The sequence below is a fragment of the Pavona decussata genome, unplaced genomic scaffold (genome assembly GCF_977016875.1).
Source record: "Pavona decussata unplaced genomic scaffold, jaPavDecu1.1 SCAFFOLD_76, whole genome shotgun sequence".
NCBI lineage: Eukaryota > Metazoa > Cnidaria > Anthozoa > Scleractinia > Agariciidae > Pavona > Pavona decussata.
This window is the reverse complement of record NW_028145494.1, coordinates 137,260-154,820: the sequence shown is the minus strand read 5'-3', so window position 1 is coordinate 154,820 and position 17,561 is coordinate 137,260. Positions and strand designations below refer to the sequence as shown.

Sequence of the window (17,561 nt, the reverse complement as noted above, 5' to 3'; positions counted from 1 at the left end):
TTTACTACATCAATTAATGCTATTCTCATATTACTTCAGTTCACATAAAACATAGAACAGCAACATTCTACACGAAAATACCTGAACAGGCCTTTGTCTTGATAACCCTCACAATTGATGCCAAATTCCTAAATCCAGCCGTGTAAACGTGTCTCCTTGACGACGCAATCTGGAACAATTGTCGGATGTTGTATCGCTTGCCAATACCGATGGCAAAAATCTCAACACGACGTCTCTTCAGCGCACGAGAGGGTCTGCTCACACGGTCCTGGGAACGGCCATCAGTCATCACGATCATCACTTGCTTTCTTCCACTGCGCCTGCTTCTAAACAACCTGCGCTGTGCATAGGACATCGCCAATCCCGTTTTAGTGCCACCGCTTGGGTACTTAATGTTGTCGATGGCTCGGAGAATGTCTCGCTGTGTGCCGTAGGTATTGAAGCCAAACATAAGTCGAGCGCGATAAGAGAACAGCACTATGCCGACACGGGTTAATCTCTTAGCGATCTTGAAGGAGACGATCATTCTTTTCACGAAGTTAAGACAGCGTTTGAAATTTCCTTTGCCGTAGGCCTCAATGCTTCCAGAACCGTCGATGACAAAAGCCATATCAAGTTTTGCTTGACAAACTGTAACGTAAATAATAAGAGTGCGTTAGTTTTTAGTCATTACATTACTTCACTTCCTCTCCAATTGATGGCTTCATTTGTCTTAGGTAATTGTTTTATCCATTGGCTGGTTTGGTATACGTTTTAAAGAGTCGCTTAAGAGAAAACACTTTCTAAAATTATTCATTGCTACAAAAAACGTAACTGTGAACATGAATGGGAACGACCCGCGCTGAACAAACAACTTTAACATGTTACTGGGGATTGCTTTTCCATCTTGGATTCGTCTCATACTACTTTTCCAACTTAAGATCAAAGAAGCCCTTCTTATCGAATGGGAATGACCTGCGTTGAATAAACAACGTAGAATAACAAATAAAATAAGATACCTTTTCCAGCAGGACGGATTGGAACACTAGGTAAGCCAGGAACAACAACCGGACCTAGTAAAAAGGAGACGTAAAATAATATTGATACAGATATTTTATTGTCCCTAGTAAAGGTGTTGGGTTTGTTTTATTTATTTGTTTTGGGCTATCCTTACCAAAGGTTAAACTTAATTATGGGAGAAGGACTTTTCTCTTTAGTGGCGCGAAAATTTTAATGAAATGGAGTTAAACATTGCAAATGCCGAATTTTTTTCTTATCGTGACTTTCATAATGTTTCCTTCTAATTTTATTATATTTTAGGCTTCTTAAATGATGTAATTTTAATTCTTCTTTATGTAAGTAATTTTTAAGATGCAGGGCCCCTATGGATATCAGCCTTTGAGCTGAATGGGCCACCCTGTTGGAATAAAGTAAACTTTACTTTACTTTACCATTTTACCATTCATCTAACCACAACAAAGGACAACTAAATCTTTCAAAGATTCAAACCGTTTCCACACAAGTGCATACATACCTTTCCTAAAGCACCTTCTCTTTCGTCGTAAGATCTGTCTTGCTGTAAGGGCCTTGTCATAAACCTGCATACAGGAGATTCTTCCTCTGAAATACCTCCGATCTCCAATACGTGCACCCATTCTGGCCGGGTAGTTAGTGGCTAATTTTATGCGACCGATGTATTTACTCGAAGTGAACCTTCTATTGACAAACAACTTCGCCCTGCCTGTTCTTCCGTTATAAGTTGCCCCAACAAACTGCCATCGCCGTGGAGTCACCCGTCTGCTTACCACAGCGTTGGTAAAACGACGCCCTCCACGACGAGTGAAACGTGCAAACAGCGTTCTCGGTGACGTCATCCAGAAATGTACGCCCCAGCCGTTAGGCATGTAGTTGAAGATTGGTCCCGCACGTCCCTGATGGTATATCCACGCCAAGAGAGTGATGGATCGTTTAGTGTCTATCTTCCCTCGATTTGGGAATTGAATGTAGCTGTTTGATCGACCATAGAACTGATAGGAACCTAGAGGTTTTCTGTCAGGTCCTGGAGCAAGCCTGACATTCCTGGTGATTCCTGGTGGGTTACCAAACAGGCTGACATCCCGGCCACGTGTTCGTGAAGTCAGAGGGTACACGGCAGAGGCACGTGCTGGGCCTGAAAATCGAGGAAATAATAAGAGATATACGAATTATATCTCACCGATTAATTTCCGTGCATTCTCATTGGACAAAACATGTCACTTGGTACAACATAACAGTCTTCCGATATGAGACAGACCAACAGACAGAAAGGAAGAAAGAAAGAAACAAAGAAAGAAAGAAAGAAAGAAAGAAAGAAAGAAACAAAGAAAGAAAGAAAGAAAGAAAACGAAGAATGCCTCATAATATAGAACACACATACCACCTATTCCTTATCTCGTATTTCTTCGAGTAAGCGCCTCAGGGCGGTCTTATTTCATTTTCAGTTTCAATCGATAACTTTTGTTTTGGACAAGTTATTGCTTTTGCTTATAATCCTGGTGTACATGCACTTACTCTAGCCTCTTTCCTTCATATCAACTTCTTTTGACGTTTACTTGACATTTTACTGATGACACTGATGGGGTCCTTTATCGAGGGAGGGCTTTTGAACGAAGAATTCGAAAGGTATTCCTATTCTAAGTGGTTCCAAGTTAATGTGCCATACTTACGGGGTCGAGGCTTAACCGGTGGTTGAACTGGAGGGCGAACAGGAGGCCTGACAGGGGGTCTCACGGGGGGTCTGACAGTAGGTCTAGCAGCTGAAGAGGCAATAATACGTAATTCAATACATCTCGATATAAACGTGAAAAAGTCATTACGGTTCATACTACCTATGAAACTGAAATACAGAAAACTATTGTAGCATAAATCTCGCTGATAAATCTATGTTAGACGTTTCCAGTTTTGACCTTGGGAACTTATTTCTAGTATAGTTAGGAATTAGCAGAGCCTTCTGCAAGAGTAAAATCAAATTCCCCACAAAGGAAAAAACAAAAGCTGTGATAATTACAGATAAGATTTACTTGTCATAGATGGCCCACCTTTGCAAGCTTTGGACTTAATCACCCACACAATATTGGGCAGATTCTTGAATCCGGCTACATACACACGTCGCCTTGATGAAGCTATTTGTATCAGTTGTCTGATATCGTAATTCCTGCCAATGCCAATAGCAAAAGTCTCAATCCCTGCGCGCTGTAGTGCCAGTGCTCTCCCACGCACTCGGTCACCAGATCTACCGTCAGTCATCACGATCAAAACAGGCGTACGGCGCCTGCTCCGGCCCCTGAAGAGATACTGCTGTGCGTATGACAGAGCGTAGCCCGTTTTTGTTCCCCGACCAAAGTAAGGGATGCGGTCGATAGCTTTCATGAGTTGGCCCTTCTTGAAATATCTGTTGAAACCAAATGCTTTCCTTGCTCTTGAAGAGTACACCACCGCTCCGACGTGTGTGTACCTTCGTGAGATTTTAAATGAAGCGACTAATCGTTTCACGAAGTCGAGACAACGTTTGAAGTTGCCACGCCCAGAAGCTTCGATGCTACCGGAGGCGTCGATGACAAACGCGAGGTCAATTTTGGCTTGGCAAACTGTAGAGGAAAACAGAAACACATCAAAGTACTTGGACCATAGTTAGAGAACAACACAGACAAAATGGAATTAAAATGGGAAAGTGATTACCTGGCCCGGCTGGTCGGATGACAGGTGGAACAATCACCGGACCTGTTGAAAAATGTTAGACTTGTAAAACGAGTAACAATTTGACTACAATTGATACAAGAACATGTTAAGTGTTAAGCTAAGTGTTTTTAATATCTCAGTTTTATAGTGGTCTACTAATCTGGACCCTGCAACGCTTCAGCTGTTATGTAAGAATGAAAAAATCAACCTTAAAGATTGGTTTCTGAACAAAATCACAAGTAACAACGAATAAGATAAAAATCTTTGAGAGCAGGGATAGTTTAGAAGCAACCTTAATTGAAGACGAAGTAATAAAAGCAACTGAAAGGAAAATTCTGTGAATATTACCTCGTGTGAAGCACCGCTTCTTACGCCGCAGGATCTGTGCTGTCGTGAGTGGCCGATCGTACACTTGCATACACGAGATGCGACCTCTGAAGTAACGTCTATCACCAACGCGCGCGCCCATCCTAACTGGATAATTAGTAGCCAGTCGTATTCTGCCAATGCGTCTGCTGACAACAAAACGCCTGTTTATGAAGAGCTTAGCAATTCCTCTATTATAGTCGTATGTTGCTCCCACGTACTGCCATCGCCGAGGTAATACCTTTCTGCTTGTCACCCCAGAAGTGAAACGCCGACCTCTTCGGCGCGTGAACCGCACAAACAGCGTTCTAGGAGACACCATCCAGAAGTGTACACCCCAGCCATTCGGCATGTAGTTAAAGATGGGACCCGCACGGCCCTCGTGGTAGATCCACGCCACTAGGGTGATAGATCGTTTTGTATCCAACCTACCGCGGTTGGGGAATTCGATGTAACTTGATGAACTTCCGAGGAATTGCGTTGCGGTATTACGTCTTCTATCAGGACCTGGTGCATACCTGATGTTTCGCGCAGTACCCTTGGGATTGCTATACAACCCGAGATCTCGGGCACCAGTGCGCTGGGATAGTGGGTAGATAGCTTGGGCTCGAGGACGAACTAAAATGCAAATAAATACAAATTTAAAATGGGAGAACAACAAACTCTATGCTCTCACCAATAGCGTAGCTCCACTGCTCACTAGATAAACACAAACAACCCACAACTCCTTGATTTGCTCTGACGAAGGGCTAACGCTGCGAAACGTCTGCACTCGAATCTCTTTACGTTTGCCAATTTACCCTTAGTTATCAACCAAACATTCGTTTCCAATCCCCACGACACAGCACCACAGTTTCTTTAGAAACTAACCCCCTTATCTATGCACAGTGTTTGTTAAAACCGATTGAACAACAGAATTTTGCAAAACCTTAACGACGATATTCACAGTAGGACTGAATTAACTGGCAAATTTAACTGAGAGTAGACCACCTGAAATTAGCAGGAATGATAAGAGACTGATCGAACCTGAGACTGACTAATCACTGTATTCATAAGTTCCAAGGTTAAAATACTTTCTAATCATAACTTTCCTTACCAGGCTTGATAGGCCGACGCGTTGGGGGAAGACGAGGCCGCGTTGGACGGATGGGCTTGGGTCGAGCAGGAAGGGGGCGCACTCCTACAACACCAAAACAAAAATAAGTTATTTACTCTGATAATGAACACAAATACCAAACTTGTGCATGTTCAGTAGACCGTATATTTAGATTGATTTGACGGAAAACTGAAAGACTTGCGCAACGGTAGAAATTACCACTATTTCTTCATCGCAGCCTAGTTAACTTGAAATAGTTTTGTTTGTCATTCACAGCAAAAAGCCATTTGGATTAGCAAACGTCAAAATTCAATTGGCAACGAGAGGCGTAAAAGTGTACCGGCTTTAAGGTTGCTCACAACGGTTTCCGACACTTCCCATGACTTCTAATTTGATCGCTCATTTCATCCACCTTTTATCAGATCAAATACAATAATGGTAAACAAGTTATGTTTTTTTCGTTACTTTATAGGTTACGATAACAACAAAATAACCTGCTAAGAACAGCCCCAATTTGAGCTGTAAGTGATTACAACTAAAACGAGCTCGTTGACCCGTATATGTTTTTTTACTTTGAACTGTGACCAGCGTGATAAGGCGCAAGAATTGTATATAGAGTGTTTTCACATGACGTCACGGCGGCCATGTTGGTGTCCCACAACAAAGAAATGGCGTCCATGTTGGTGTCCCAAACTAAACCTCTGGGAATTGAACTCTATTTTTATGCAAATACTTTCTTTTGTTTCAGTAAACCAATATGGCCGGTAGTCACGTGAATGAAAACACTCTATAGGAAAGTATTTAGCGCCACTTTAAATTTAATGTGGATCTCAACCTCTCTGTACAAATTTTTTTAAATTATGCAAAAAGTTGAGTTATATCCACTTAAAGCTAAAAACAGGGTTGTTTTAAAGAGGTTATACTGTTGCTATTGGCACCTATTCTGTCCAAAAAACGGCCATAACTAGTCTACCAATGACTAGGCATTCCTTTGATACAACAGTATCTTACCTCTGAAGCATCTTCTCTTCCGTCTGAGTATCTGCCTCAAGGACAAAGCACTTCCATAAACCTGCATACAGGAAATCCTACCGCGGAAATATCGACCACCGCCAGCTCCCATCGTTGCAGGGATATTGGTACGAAGGGGAATCCTTCTCATTCGCTTTCGAGCAACAAGCCTTCCGTCAACATAAATCATCGCGTCACCCGTTCTCTGTTCATACGTGACACCAACGTACTGCCATTTTCGATAACGGATAACCCTACCCGCCCTCAGTGGGCGCACTCTGATGTTGCGGGAGCCACGCGGGAAGATTTTAAAGCATAGACGACGCCCGCGGCAGACAGAGAAATCAACGCCGTACCTAAAGACGGGTCCAACACCCTCTGGGTAGACCCAAGCTAGTAACGTGATGGAGTATTTCGCATCCAAACGACCACGATTTGGGAATCGGATGTAGCTGTTTTTACGGCCAAAGAACTGGTGTGAGGTGCCGGGTCGGCCATCGGGTCCAGTTGCGGGTCTTACATAGCCCATAATGCCTTTTGGGTTGCCATAGAGACCAACGTCTCTTCCACGTGTGCGTCTTGTAAGAGGATAAATGGCCATGGCGCGTACTGGAGGGAAAATATTTAACAAAAAAGATAATTTACGTTTGCAATATTCAAGGACGAAAGAACACAACAATCACTAAAAGGCCACAATTAATAAAGAAGATTACTTGAAATTGAAAAGGAGAATAGGCCTTTCCGAAAACACCATAATATTCTGCGATGTGCAGGGACAGCCTCGCATTCATGTAATGTGCACAGATTTTAAAGGAATCTCACTTCTTGAAATAAATTCACGAAAAGTTTGAACTTTAATGAATTGCAAGGAATGTTCTCCAAAGCATGCAGGGAAACCAAGGCTTGTATCGAAATCTAAAACGAGTGAAAATGTGGTGGTAAACATGCACATGCATAGAAATGGCATTGATATAATATCATTGAGGATTTTCAAGGGTTTTTTTAGCCTTTTTTTCATTCATCTTAGTTTACAGCTGTACAAAAATTCTTTGTACCAACAACAACAACAACAAAAGGAGATGCAAATTTGTACAACTCTGGAATGTGAGTGTTATATCCAAGCAAGCACGGCAAGCTCAAAGCTAGTACAGTTACCCTAGGTGCCAGTGGTTTTAGGAAAAAGGCCAATTGACGCGTCCAATTAAAGTGACTATGAGTCACTTACCAGGCCTTGAAGGAATAGGTCCAGGCGGGCGTACCGGTGGTCTGGTTGGCCGGATTGGTGGAACAGGCCTACGCGTTGGCTTAATGGGTGGTATGAATGTATCTAGAAATGTAAAAAATGCCATGTACACCAGTGAGAGGAAAATACAGAAGCTGTCAAACAACTCAAACAAATTACTTACCGTTATCATTGCGGTCGTCGTTACCATCGATAAAAAATAGCAAGATAAGAACATGATAATAACAACAACGACATTATTATTATAATCATCACCGCCATAATCGTTGACATGTTTGTCATTTCCATTGTCGTCAAGTCATGTTGATTGACAATGAGTATAACTGGGAAAACCAACACTCCTTACTTTTCGTTTACATTCAAATGTTACCCTACCGCGTTGCTTCAATATTCCGTTTCCATTTAGACCATTACCTTTTGGGATTTTGATTGATTAGTCAGATTGCAATGAAAATTGTTTTGGCAAACAACAAATATCCTAAAAGTGAGGTAAGCTCAAAGCTGTTCAGTTACCCTGGGTACATGTGATTATGATTTTTTATAGTGATACCCGAGTGCGAAGGGCGAGGCCGGGACAGCGAGGCACAACGTGTGATGCCAAAAGAAAAAAAAGGTGTCCCGGGAACTTCTCCAAACCGTTGAAGTAGTTTACCTTCAGAACGTATTTGAGAGAGCGGATCTCTGGAGCCTGGCTACTGTATAGTCTAACGGAAGGGAAAAAGAGTTACAAACCTGACTTGCAGATCTTCTTCTTGACCAGGGTGACAAGAGAGCCTAGGTTCCTGAACGGGGCTGTATATACGTGCCGTGGATCAGTGGCAATGTACTGAAGCTCTCTCATGCTGTACCGTCGTCCAATCCCTATGCAGAATGTCTCCACTCGTGAGCGCTGTATCAACGCAGTTGGACCACGAACGTCATCTCTAGAACCCCCGGTTGTCATCAAGACCAGGACCCTTTTCCTTGTGGAACGCTGTATGACTTTCGTATAAGAGTACTGCAGGGCGGCCCCAGTGTATCGGGCACCACACACCAGCTTCATGGTCCTAATGACTCTGATGATGAACGATTTTTTGGAGCTAAATCTAATCATGAGTTTTGGGAATTTGGCGTACAAAACCAAGCTAATCCGTACGCGTTTCAATGACACGCGGAATTCGCCGATTAAACGAACCAGGAGGTTCTTGACTCGGAGGAAATTTGCTTTGGTGAAGCGAACGTTCTCGCTACAAGCGTCGACAACAAAAGTCAGGTCAATCTTGGGCTTGCAAACTAGAAGTTAAAAGAAATAGCATTATATTTAGAAAAAAAGTTTAAATGAAACTTGGCATTCGTACAATTTGCTTCAGACAAAAAGATAGAAATAAATAAAGAAACAAACAAACAAACAAACAAACAAATAAAACAAGAGAGACAGTTGTTTCAGTCTCTAAATCAATTGAAATGTTATTCAGGTCCCGCTTCTATCTATCCTCAAAAACTAAACTTACTTTGTACTACTCGCTAATTTATCCTTATCTTACCTATTGTAATTCTTCATGGTCGTCTACATACATAACTAACTTAAATAGAATTTATTGTTTGCAAAAACGGGCTGTGCGAGCAATTACCAATTCAGACTATAGAGCACATTCTGCTCCTTTATTCTCCAAATTAAAAATTTCAGACATTTATCAAATCAATACGTTTCTAATAGCGAAATTTATGTACTGTTATCATAACAACCTTTTGCCTCCTTTGTTTTTCAACTTGTTTTTGACAAACAGTCAAATTCATGGCTATAGCACCAGAACTTCCAACAACTATCGCGTGCATCATTGCCGAACTAATCTGAAAAAATTTACAATTCTTTACCAAGGCCCAAAGATCTGGAATTCCCTTCCTGTTACAATCACTTCTCTGACAAGTTTTCCCAACTTTAAGTATAAACTGCTAGAGTTTTTAATTAAATAATCAGACTGAATTGGCAAAGCCGCACACTTGTTGCACAAACTATATAACCATATATTTTTTAGGTACGAGGTGGCCTCAACTATAAGCCTGGTGGTTTCTAGAGGTCACCTCGCCATACATTAACCACTCAATAAATTGTAAATATGTTAGAAAGAAAGGCAAATAAACTTCAAACTTCAAACCTACGACTGCTATAATTTACATGTAAAACGGATGAATCGAGTTCAATGTCGTTTCTTTCACAAAAGAAGCTTAAATCCTCATTTTGTCAGGAAAATGATTTTCTTTATACAACAAGAGTGCTAAATTAGGAATTTTTCATTTAATTTGTCAAAGAAGTGGGTGGAACAAAGCCAGGCGCAGCCGAGTTTTATTTAGCCAACTTCGAGGTGTCTGGAAATCTTATTAAACACTCTTTTCCAGTGTTTGATATATCTTATCAAACAATTAATAATTCTTGAAAAAAAATCACATTTCCAAACTCCCTCAGGGTAGTGATTTTTCTTTGTTTTCTCTTCACGAATTATAAATATTTTTGAAAGAAAGGTTACCGTTTACGGTAAAATCTTGAACAACCTTCTTTTACGTTTCTGTTCTCAGTAACAGACAAAATTTGTTCAAACCTTTTCCGCTTGGTCCTGGTGGTCCACCTAATAAAAACAAAGGAATGGTCACAAATTAGGATAAAAAGACAAGGCCAAACAAGCTATATAAAGAAAAAAAGTAAGACGGGATAAACACAGTAACAATTTCAATCTAAAAGCAAAGTAAGCTCGGCGATCGAGGTTGGTTAGTTAACGAGGTTGGTTACGAAAGTGAGGTAACACTTAGTTAAATACAAATGAACAAAGAAATGTTTAAAAGAGCCAGACACAGCAAACGGGCTGATTGAGATGAAAAAGGTCAACCCGGTAAACAAGGGCAATAAGGTAAGTGATTCATGGCACAACGTAAACACAAAAAGTAGTCAAGAAACAAACTTACGTCTAAAGCATCTCTTCTTCCTGCGCGCAATCTGATTAGGATTCAGAGCGGAATCAAATACCATCACGCACGAGATTCGCCCGCGGAAATACCGCCGGTCTCCTATCTTAGCACCCATCCTCACGGGATAGTTTGTCGCGAGTCGCATTCTTCCAAGTCTCCTTTGAGCTATCACTTTACTATCTAGGTAGAGTTTTGCGATTCCTGTAATGTAATCATATGTGGCAGCAATGTACTGCCATTTGCGCGGTGTTATCCTACGGCTGGAAAGCGGTGCCGTCATGGTCCGTCCTTGTCGACGCGTGTAGCGTACAAACAGCGTGTTCGAGGACACCATCCAGAGATGTACACCCCATCCATTCGGCATGTAGTTGAAGATTGGTCCAGCACTTCCCTCGGGATAAATCCAAGCCAGAATTGTGATTGATTTTCTCGTGTCCAGTTTCCCTCGGTTTGGAAACTCGATGAAGCTGTCTGGGCGGCCATAAAATTGGTACGAGCCTCCACGTAATTTATCAGGGCCTGGTGCGTAGCGAACGTAGCCCAGTTTCCCTGGTGGGTTTCGGAACATGCTCATATCGCGGCTTTTTGATCGATAATTCAGAGGATAGAATGCTGAAGCTCGGAGTGGTCCTAGAAAAAAGAAGAGTTTATAAAAGCTGAGTGGTTTTTCAAGTTAAATTTTCTATACATCACACAGAGGAACGAGATAGTCTAGAGCAGAGTCTCATTATTCAAAGCTCAGTTGGACTAATGAGAGAACTAATAGATAAGATGGTTATTTTCTGAAGAAATTCTGTAACTGCGTCGTTGGCGGAGTGGAAATGAATGTCTGGTTTTATCAACAGAGTTGATTAGGTAATTTGGCCACCCAACTTCGAGTGGTAACGCTCGGGAAAAAAGAATAAAAAAGATATTCGCTCTGACGAAGGGCGAACGCTCGAACCGTCAGCACTCGAATCTCTTTACAATAGTCAATTACGTTATCAAAACTAAGCATGCACCAATCCAGGGATATCACAAATCGAATTTAAAACTTTTCACTGGGTATGACAAGGATAACGGTTTGACTGAGTTTTGTCAGACTGAAATGACTTATCAGAGAAAGAATATCTTCAATCGGGTTTGAATGCAACGTAGATGTATTTTTTCTCGTTATTAGATCCTCGTCCCGTTAAATGAATAGGCCAATTTCGAGTTGCTTTGAACCTCATTATGAAAGCGAGGCTAAGTGCAAAGTTTTATTACGAAAATCAGTTTTCATTCATATGCAAACAAAACTAATTTTCATAAGAAAATCATTGCACTTAGTTTCGCTTTCATATTGAGGTTCACAGGAACTCGGAAATGGCCTATTCTTTTCTCGTATTTAACACCCGAGATCCAAGTCTTACCTGTTTTCGGTCTCGTAGGGCTGGCGGTTGTCGGTGTTGTTATCGGTGGCTTCGGCGTATGCGGAGGAACTGTGAAAGAAGAACAGATTCACTTTACCATCACACTTTAAGGATCGAAGTCAATCAAAATGCTTTGTGTGCCTGCACTGCGATATCCCCCACTCTCTCTATCATCGAAACTCAAGATTTTGCCATAGTGAATTGAAATTCTGCTATATCCTCGCTAACACGTGTACTATGGTTGCTGTCATCACCACGGTTTTATTTGATCGATTATTTGTTTGTGATTTGCTGTTTTTGCTTCTAAAAATCAAGATTGTGATCGCCTCGCGTGGCAACTCAAATAACAGTGGACCTTGTCGCACAAATCATCATTACAGGACCTTCGTGGTTAGGTTGCGATTCAAGCAAAATATATTGAAGGACTCTAGGGCTGTTCAGATATTTTATTTTGGGTTTGAAATTAGCGACTGGGAACTGTTTTTGGATTACAAATTTTCTGGTAGACTCTTTTGGATGGAAAGATTTTGGCAACAACTCGAATTAGGACTCAATGCAAAGAAAAATGGACTTTTTCCGGTCATTTTCTAGGCTGTTGGTTGTGTTTCTGGTTCTAGCTTTAGCGTATTTTTGGGGTCCAACAACGTCTTCATTGATACCTCCTTGTCAAATGATGGCAGGCAGGGGGATGTCAAAGACAATTAAGAAAACTAAACTTCTAACATAAAGACTTACATTTCCTGAAGCATGTTTTGCTAGCAGCCGCAATTTGTTTCCGGTTCAGAGCGCGACTGTAAATCTGTACACAGAAGATTCTTCCTTTAAAATAGCGCTTGTCACGGCGACGAGCTCCAATTCTGATTGGATAGTTTGTAGCCAATCTGAAGCGACCTATGCTCTGTACCACCAGCAACCTTGAGTTTACCCATAGCTTAGCAACGCCGGTCTTGTAATCGTAGGTAGCGCCGATATAATTCCACGCTCTGTAGCGTATTTTCCTACTTGTGACGACCACCGCCTTGGTGAAAACACCGTCTCTGCGGACGAACCTGGCAAACAGCGTTCGTGGTCCTATCATCCAAAGATGAACTCCCCAACCTGGACCTGGTCTGTAGTTAACAATTGGACCTTTGATACCCTCGTGATATACCCACGTGAGAATGGTGATTGAGGCTACTGTGTCTAGTTTTCCTCTATTCGGGATTTCGATATAGCTGTTAGCGTTGCCGTATAATCGAGTAGCACTATCTTTTCGTCCGTCAGGGCCTGGGCCGTATTTCACGCCCACACGCCGTCCTGTTGGGCATCTACGTGGGCTGATGTCGCGTCCACCATTATTTCTGTCCAGCGGATAAACAGCTACAAGTAGTGGGAGTACTGGGGGAGAGAAGAAGAAATGGTTATTTTTTTCAGAAGAGTAATCTTCTGTAGTTGTTGGCGATTAAAGTCATTATCCTTTCCAGTGCTGAGAAACACGATGTTGATGTACAGAGTTCACTTAATCCGAGTCGTCTAATAGGCCATTTCCTAGTTACAGCGAATCTCATTATGAAAGCAAGGCTAAGTGAAAAGCTTTTCATATGAAAATTAGTTTTGTTTTCATAAGAATGAAAGCTAATTTTTATGATGAAATATTTGCACTTAGCTTCACTTTCATAATGAGGTTCATGCAAAGCAGCTCGAAAATGGCCTATTGAAATCTTTATAATAAGGGCAATTTACTTGGTTCTGGAGAGACCGACACTCACTTGAAACTCATAAGAAGCGTGAGTATAAAATAGACATTTCCGTAACTTAGACACTCAATTTTTTACTTTAGTATCTTCATGAAAAAAAGTGTTGCTATGGATGAAATAACGCTTTCAAACAATGTCTTCCTTGTTCCATCAAAGCGGTGAATTTTAAGGGGTCTTTTATCTTTTAAGTAGACTGAGAAAATAAACTTTTGTTGTTACGTGGCATTTGTCTTGTATAGTTTCAATACATCCTTGATTCCATTTCGAACCAAATCAATCCCGTTCAGGCTATATTTTTTTCTCGATTTGTAACAAAGCTACTTACCAACCAACCAACCAACCAACCAACCAAACAAACAAAAAAAGCGAAGTTTTGGAAGCAAGAAAATAACTTACCTGGTGGTGGACGAGTGGGGGTCGGCCGTGCTAAGGGATAAAACAAACGAAAAATAAACATATTTATGTAACAGTTCACAGGAAAAAAAAGAAATATTTATCTGAGGTTATCATCCATTCAAACAATATTTCAGACCTAACAGAGTGTGTTCACGACGGCCATATTAGAGGAGCGAAACAGTAGAATAATTTTCCTTTGGGAAATAAATGTTATTTTTATGAAAATATCTTTTAGTGTTTGGCTCCTTCATCATGGCTGCCATGGAAACACTCTATAAGCACCTTAACTGCTGTTACCAAACAATGCATCACCAACCTCTAAAGCATTTCTTTTTAATAGCTCTGAGTTGCCGTCCATTCAGCGCTCGATCATAAATCTGTAGACAGGCTATTCGGCCGCGGAAAATCCTCTTATCTCTGGGCTTCTTCCCGGATATCGCCGGGTAATTAGTAGCCAGCTCGATCTTTCCGATATTCCTCTGAGATATAGGTATGGCGTCATTCCACAGTGTGGCCAGGCCTGTGACGTAGTCGTACGTCGCAGCTATGTAGTTCCAGGCTCCTGGTTTGATTTTACGGCTAGTGACAACACTTATTGTTTGCAGAGACCTGGGCACGAATTTGACTAGAATGGTGCGTGGACTGCTCATCCATAAATGTACACCCCAGCCTTTCGGGAAATAGTGGAATATTGGACCGCTACCCTGGGGATATACCCACATGACAATGGTCAGAGAGTTCTTGGTGTCCAGGCAACCTCTGTTCGGGAAGTAGATGTAGCTGTTTGGAATGCCCTGTAGATAGATGGAGCCTAGAGGAAGGCCGTCAGGTCCCGGCGCTGGCCTCACGTTGAAAAGTCCGGCAGCAATGTTGTGATTGACACTTGTGTCTCGACCTCGTGTTATTCCGGTGAGAGGGAAGATAGCTCTAGCGGCGGATGATCCTGTCACTAAAAACACAAAATGAAAGTGAAGAGTTATTTTATAAAGTTAGTTTAGGTCTATCCGCGCCTGATCGGTTATTTTTGTCGATGATTAACCCTGGTCCATGGTTATTAATGATTGACCATTGATCTTTCGACGGATGATATTCTTAATTAGTATAAATGTACTAGTGTTCTATCACGAATGTCGTTCTCTGATTGGCTACGCTACTCGCTATCTATTCTGTGATAGATAGTGAGTAAAAGTTTTCAACAAAATGGCGGCCGCTTCGTCGCGTTTTTGAAGTGTCTGCGATGAGGATATAGATAATTTACTTGTTTAGTTTTGCACAACTAGTAGATTTAAACTAAAACAATTAGATTATTCGCTCTCGATTTCTATCGCGTCATAGCTGATTCGGGCGCTATCACGCGATAAAAATCTCGAGCTCATAATCTAATTGCTAAATAGAAAAGGTGAATAAAAAGGTTCATGATCAGTTGTTGACTGTTATTGAAGTTCATGGTATTAAAAAAAGCGGTTAGTGATACAACTATTTAGTTCGCAAAACTGGATTGACTATTGCAGATAATATGTGAGAGTCAGACGAGAATATGCAGTGTAAACAATGTTGTTAAAGAATTGGTTGTCATCTTTGAAACAAATAAACAAAGCATATTTTCCATTTGTTTGCTTAAATGCCAACATACAAACAGCTTGCTTTTGTGTTCAAGGTGTCCATTAGAAGGACAGTGACTACTCAAAACCAAAATTCAAGTAAAAGTTTTATAGTAAAAAATACCTGAACAGGCTTTCAATCTAATGGTATCCAGCACCGCCGATAAAGTTCTCAACGTCACTGTGAACACGTGCAATCCATTAGTAGCGATCTTGATCAGCTCTGTCCTCTTAACTCTTCTACCGATGCCAACGACAAAGACTTCAACTCCGTTACGCTTCAAAAGGCGCGCTGCTCTTTCTACGCGGTCTCGTGAACGCGCGCTTGCGAAAATTACAAGAACACGCTTGCGTCCGCATTGGCGCTTTCCCCTGAACAGGTATCTGCGAGCGTAGTAAAGCGCTCTTCCAATCCTTAAAGAGCCTCTTCGCAGACGGATTCGCCTTAGGGTTGAGAGAATAAAAGACGCCCTGAAAAACCGGTTAAACCGGAACAAACGCCTTGGTCTTGACGCGTATGTTACCATGCTAACACGGGTTTCTTGTCTGGAGAGACGGAGAGAGTATATCATTCTTCCAATGTAGCGAGTAAGCAGTTTGAGTGCACCACGTCCTGTTCGTCTCACGTTATAGGAGTTGTCAATAAGGAATGCGAGATCCATGTTTGCTCTGCAAGCTGGATGAAAGAAAAGGGTATATGGTATAAATATTCACCTTTGTCAGAAAAGGCCATCAGACTTAACCCTTAACGCCTTAGTATTAATCTGTATATTACCCTCACTACTGCTCTCCAAATATTTCTTATGATACCAGTTGGGAGAATCTGTTTGAACATCAGGACATTTTCAATCAAGTTATAAAATTGTAAGTTCTGTTCACTATTCCTAACTCCACAACATGTGAGATGACTGGCACGAGCAAGGGACTGTGGGATCGTTTAATAGACGGATGGGGATCGCGTCGACGAATAGGTGCATTTTTCAGCATTTTCTCGGGGTAGCGTAGTTGTTGTTAAATAGTTTTCACCTAAACGAGTATTTTTTTACGTAACTGACTGCCGAGAAATGCACTGATTCATCGGCACAATTTCCATCCGTCAACCAAAACGATCCATACTTCACTCGCACCAGTCTCCCCGTAGTTTCTGGAGTGGGAAACTGGGGCTGAAAGCCTAAAGGGTTAAGGTATTTTCACATGGCAAACGTAAGTCGGTACTCTCGTGTTGGTAAATTCCAAAACTTAGCCAACGTACACTTTCACATGACAAACCTCCAAAAATCTACACCTTATCGCTCAAATCCGAGTGGACAATATTTACCATATCCTTCCCAATGAAGTTTGAAGTAAACACCACAAGTTTAAATTTACAAACATTCACAAGACAAATGAGAATTTGCCAACTCCAAAATGTTGTAGAAAAAATTAAACCAACAGTTTGCCAACTAGAGCTCTTACGTTTGTACAAGCCAACATAAACTTAAGTTTGTTGGGTGATTGCGCCGTGTGTATTTAAATCATCACCCCATTTCAAAATCGTCACTAAGTCATGTTTGCTGATGGATGGTGTCTTGGGTAAGAAGTCAAAAATAGAAAAAAATATATCCGACGTAGTTAGTAAATGCCTTACAAATATAAAAGTGTTAAAAGACGCAAATAAAAAAAAAACAACAACAATCAAACAAACAGAACAGTTAATGTCTAAAGGTAACAGTCGTGTGTACGCTGTGAAATTACCCCAAACTCATTGCAAAGTTCATCATATTTAACGATGGATTCTGTGGAAGTTTGACCAAATTTGTAAAATGTCCTACCAAAACAAGAGCTGGAAGGTCGCAAAAACCACAAGTAAATTCAGAGGAAATAGCACAGCCCTAACGTTTCACATTAAAATTCAGCTACTTACGTCTTGGTCGTGTGGGCTTCGTAGGCCTCGTGGGAGTGGGTGTAGTAGTAATTACCTCTGTATAAAAAAAGGATAATAGTGACGGTGTTCAGAAACCAAATTCAACGATGATGCTAAGAAATATAGTATTTACAGCAATTAGTATTGTTATCGCCGGAGGAGAGTGGTTCAAGTGGCTCCAA

General features: G+C 41.3%; 1 protein-coding gene across 1 annotated transcript in view; it reads right to left on the bottom strand.

The window, feature by feature from the left end:
* The window catches only part of LOC146476450 (uncharacterized), a 118,180-nt gene that overhangs the window by 49,268 nt on the left and 51,351 nt on the right, over positions 1-17,561 (bottom strand). Inside the window, exons 44-62 of the mRNA XM_085114310.1 lie at positions 17,380-17,436; positions 15,601-16,152; positions 14,192-14,824; positions 13,876-13,905; positions 12,479-13,120; positions 11,744-11,812; positions 10,350-10,982; positions 9,989-10,015; positions 8,145-8,684; positions 7,395-7,496; positions 6,170-6,778; positions 5,159-5,242; positions 4,045-4,680; positions 3,697-3,738; positions 3,057-3,605; positions 2,685-2,774; positions 1,514-2,149; positions 999-1,052; positions 82-630 (exon numbers count right to left, since the gene is read on the bottom strand). Of these exons, the coding sequence (XP_084970436.1) occupies positions 82-630; positions 999-1,052; positions 1,514-2,149; positions 2,685-2,774; positions 3,057-3,605; positions 3,697-3,738; positions 4,045-4,680; positions 5,159-5,242; positions 6,170-6,778; positions 7,395-7,496; positions 8,145-8,684; positions 9,989-10,015; positions 10,350-10,982; positions 11,744-11,812; positions 12,479-13,120; positions 13,876-13,905; positions 14,192-14,824; positions 15,601-16,152; positions 17,380-17,436 (6,534 nt within the window). The remainder of the gene's footprint in view (positions 1-81; positions 631-998; positions 1,053-1,513; positions 2,150-2,684; positions 2,775-3,056; positions 3,606-3,696; positions 3,739-4,044; positions 4,681-5,158; positions 5,243-6,169; positions 6,779-7,394; positions 7,497-8,144; positions 8,685-9,988; positions 10,016-10,349; positions 10,983-11,743; positions 11,813-12,478; positions 13,121-13,875; positions 13,906-14,191; positions 14,825-15,600; positions 16,153-17,379; positions 17,437-17,561) is intronic.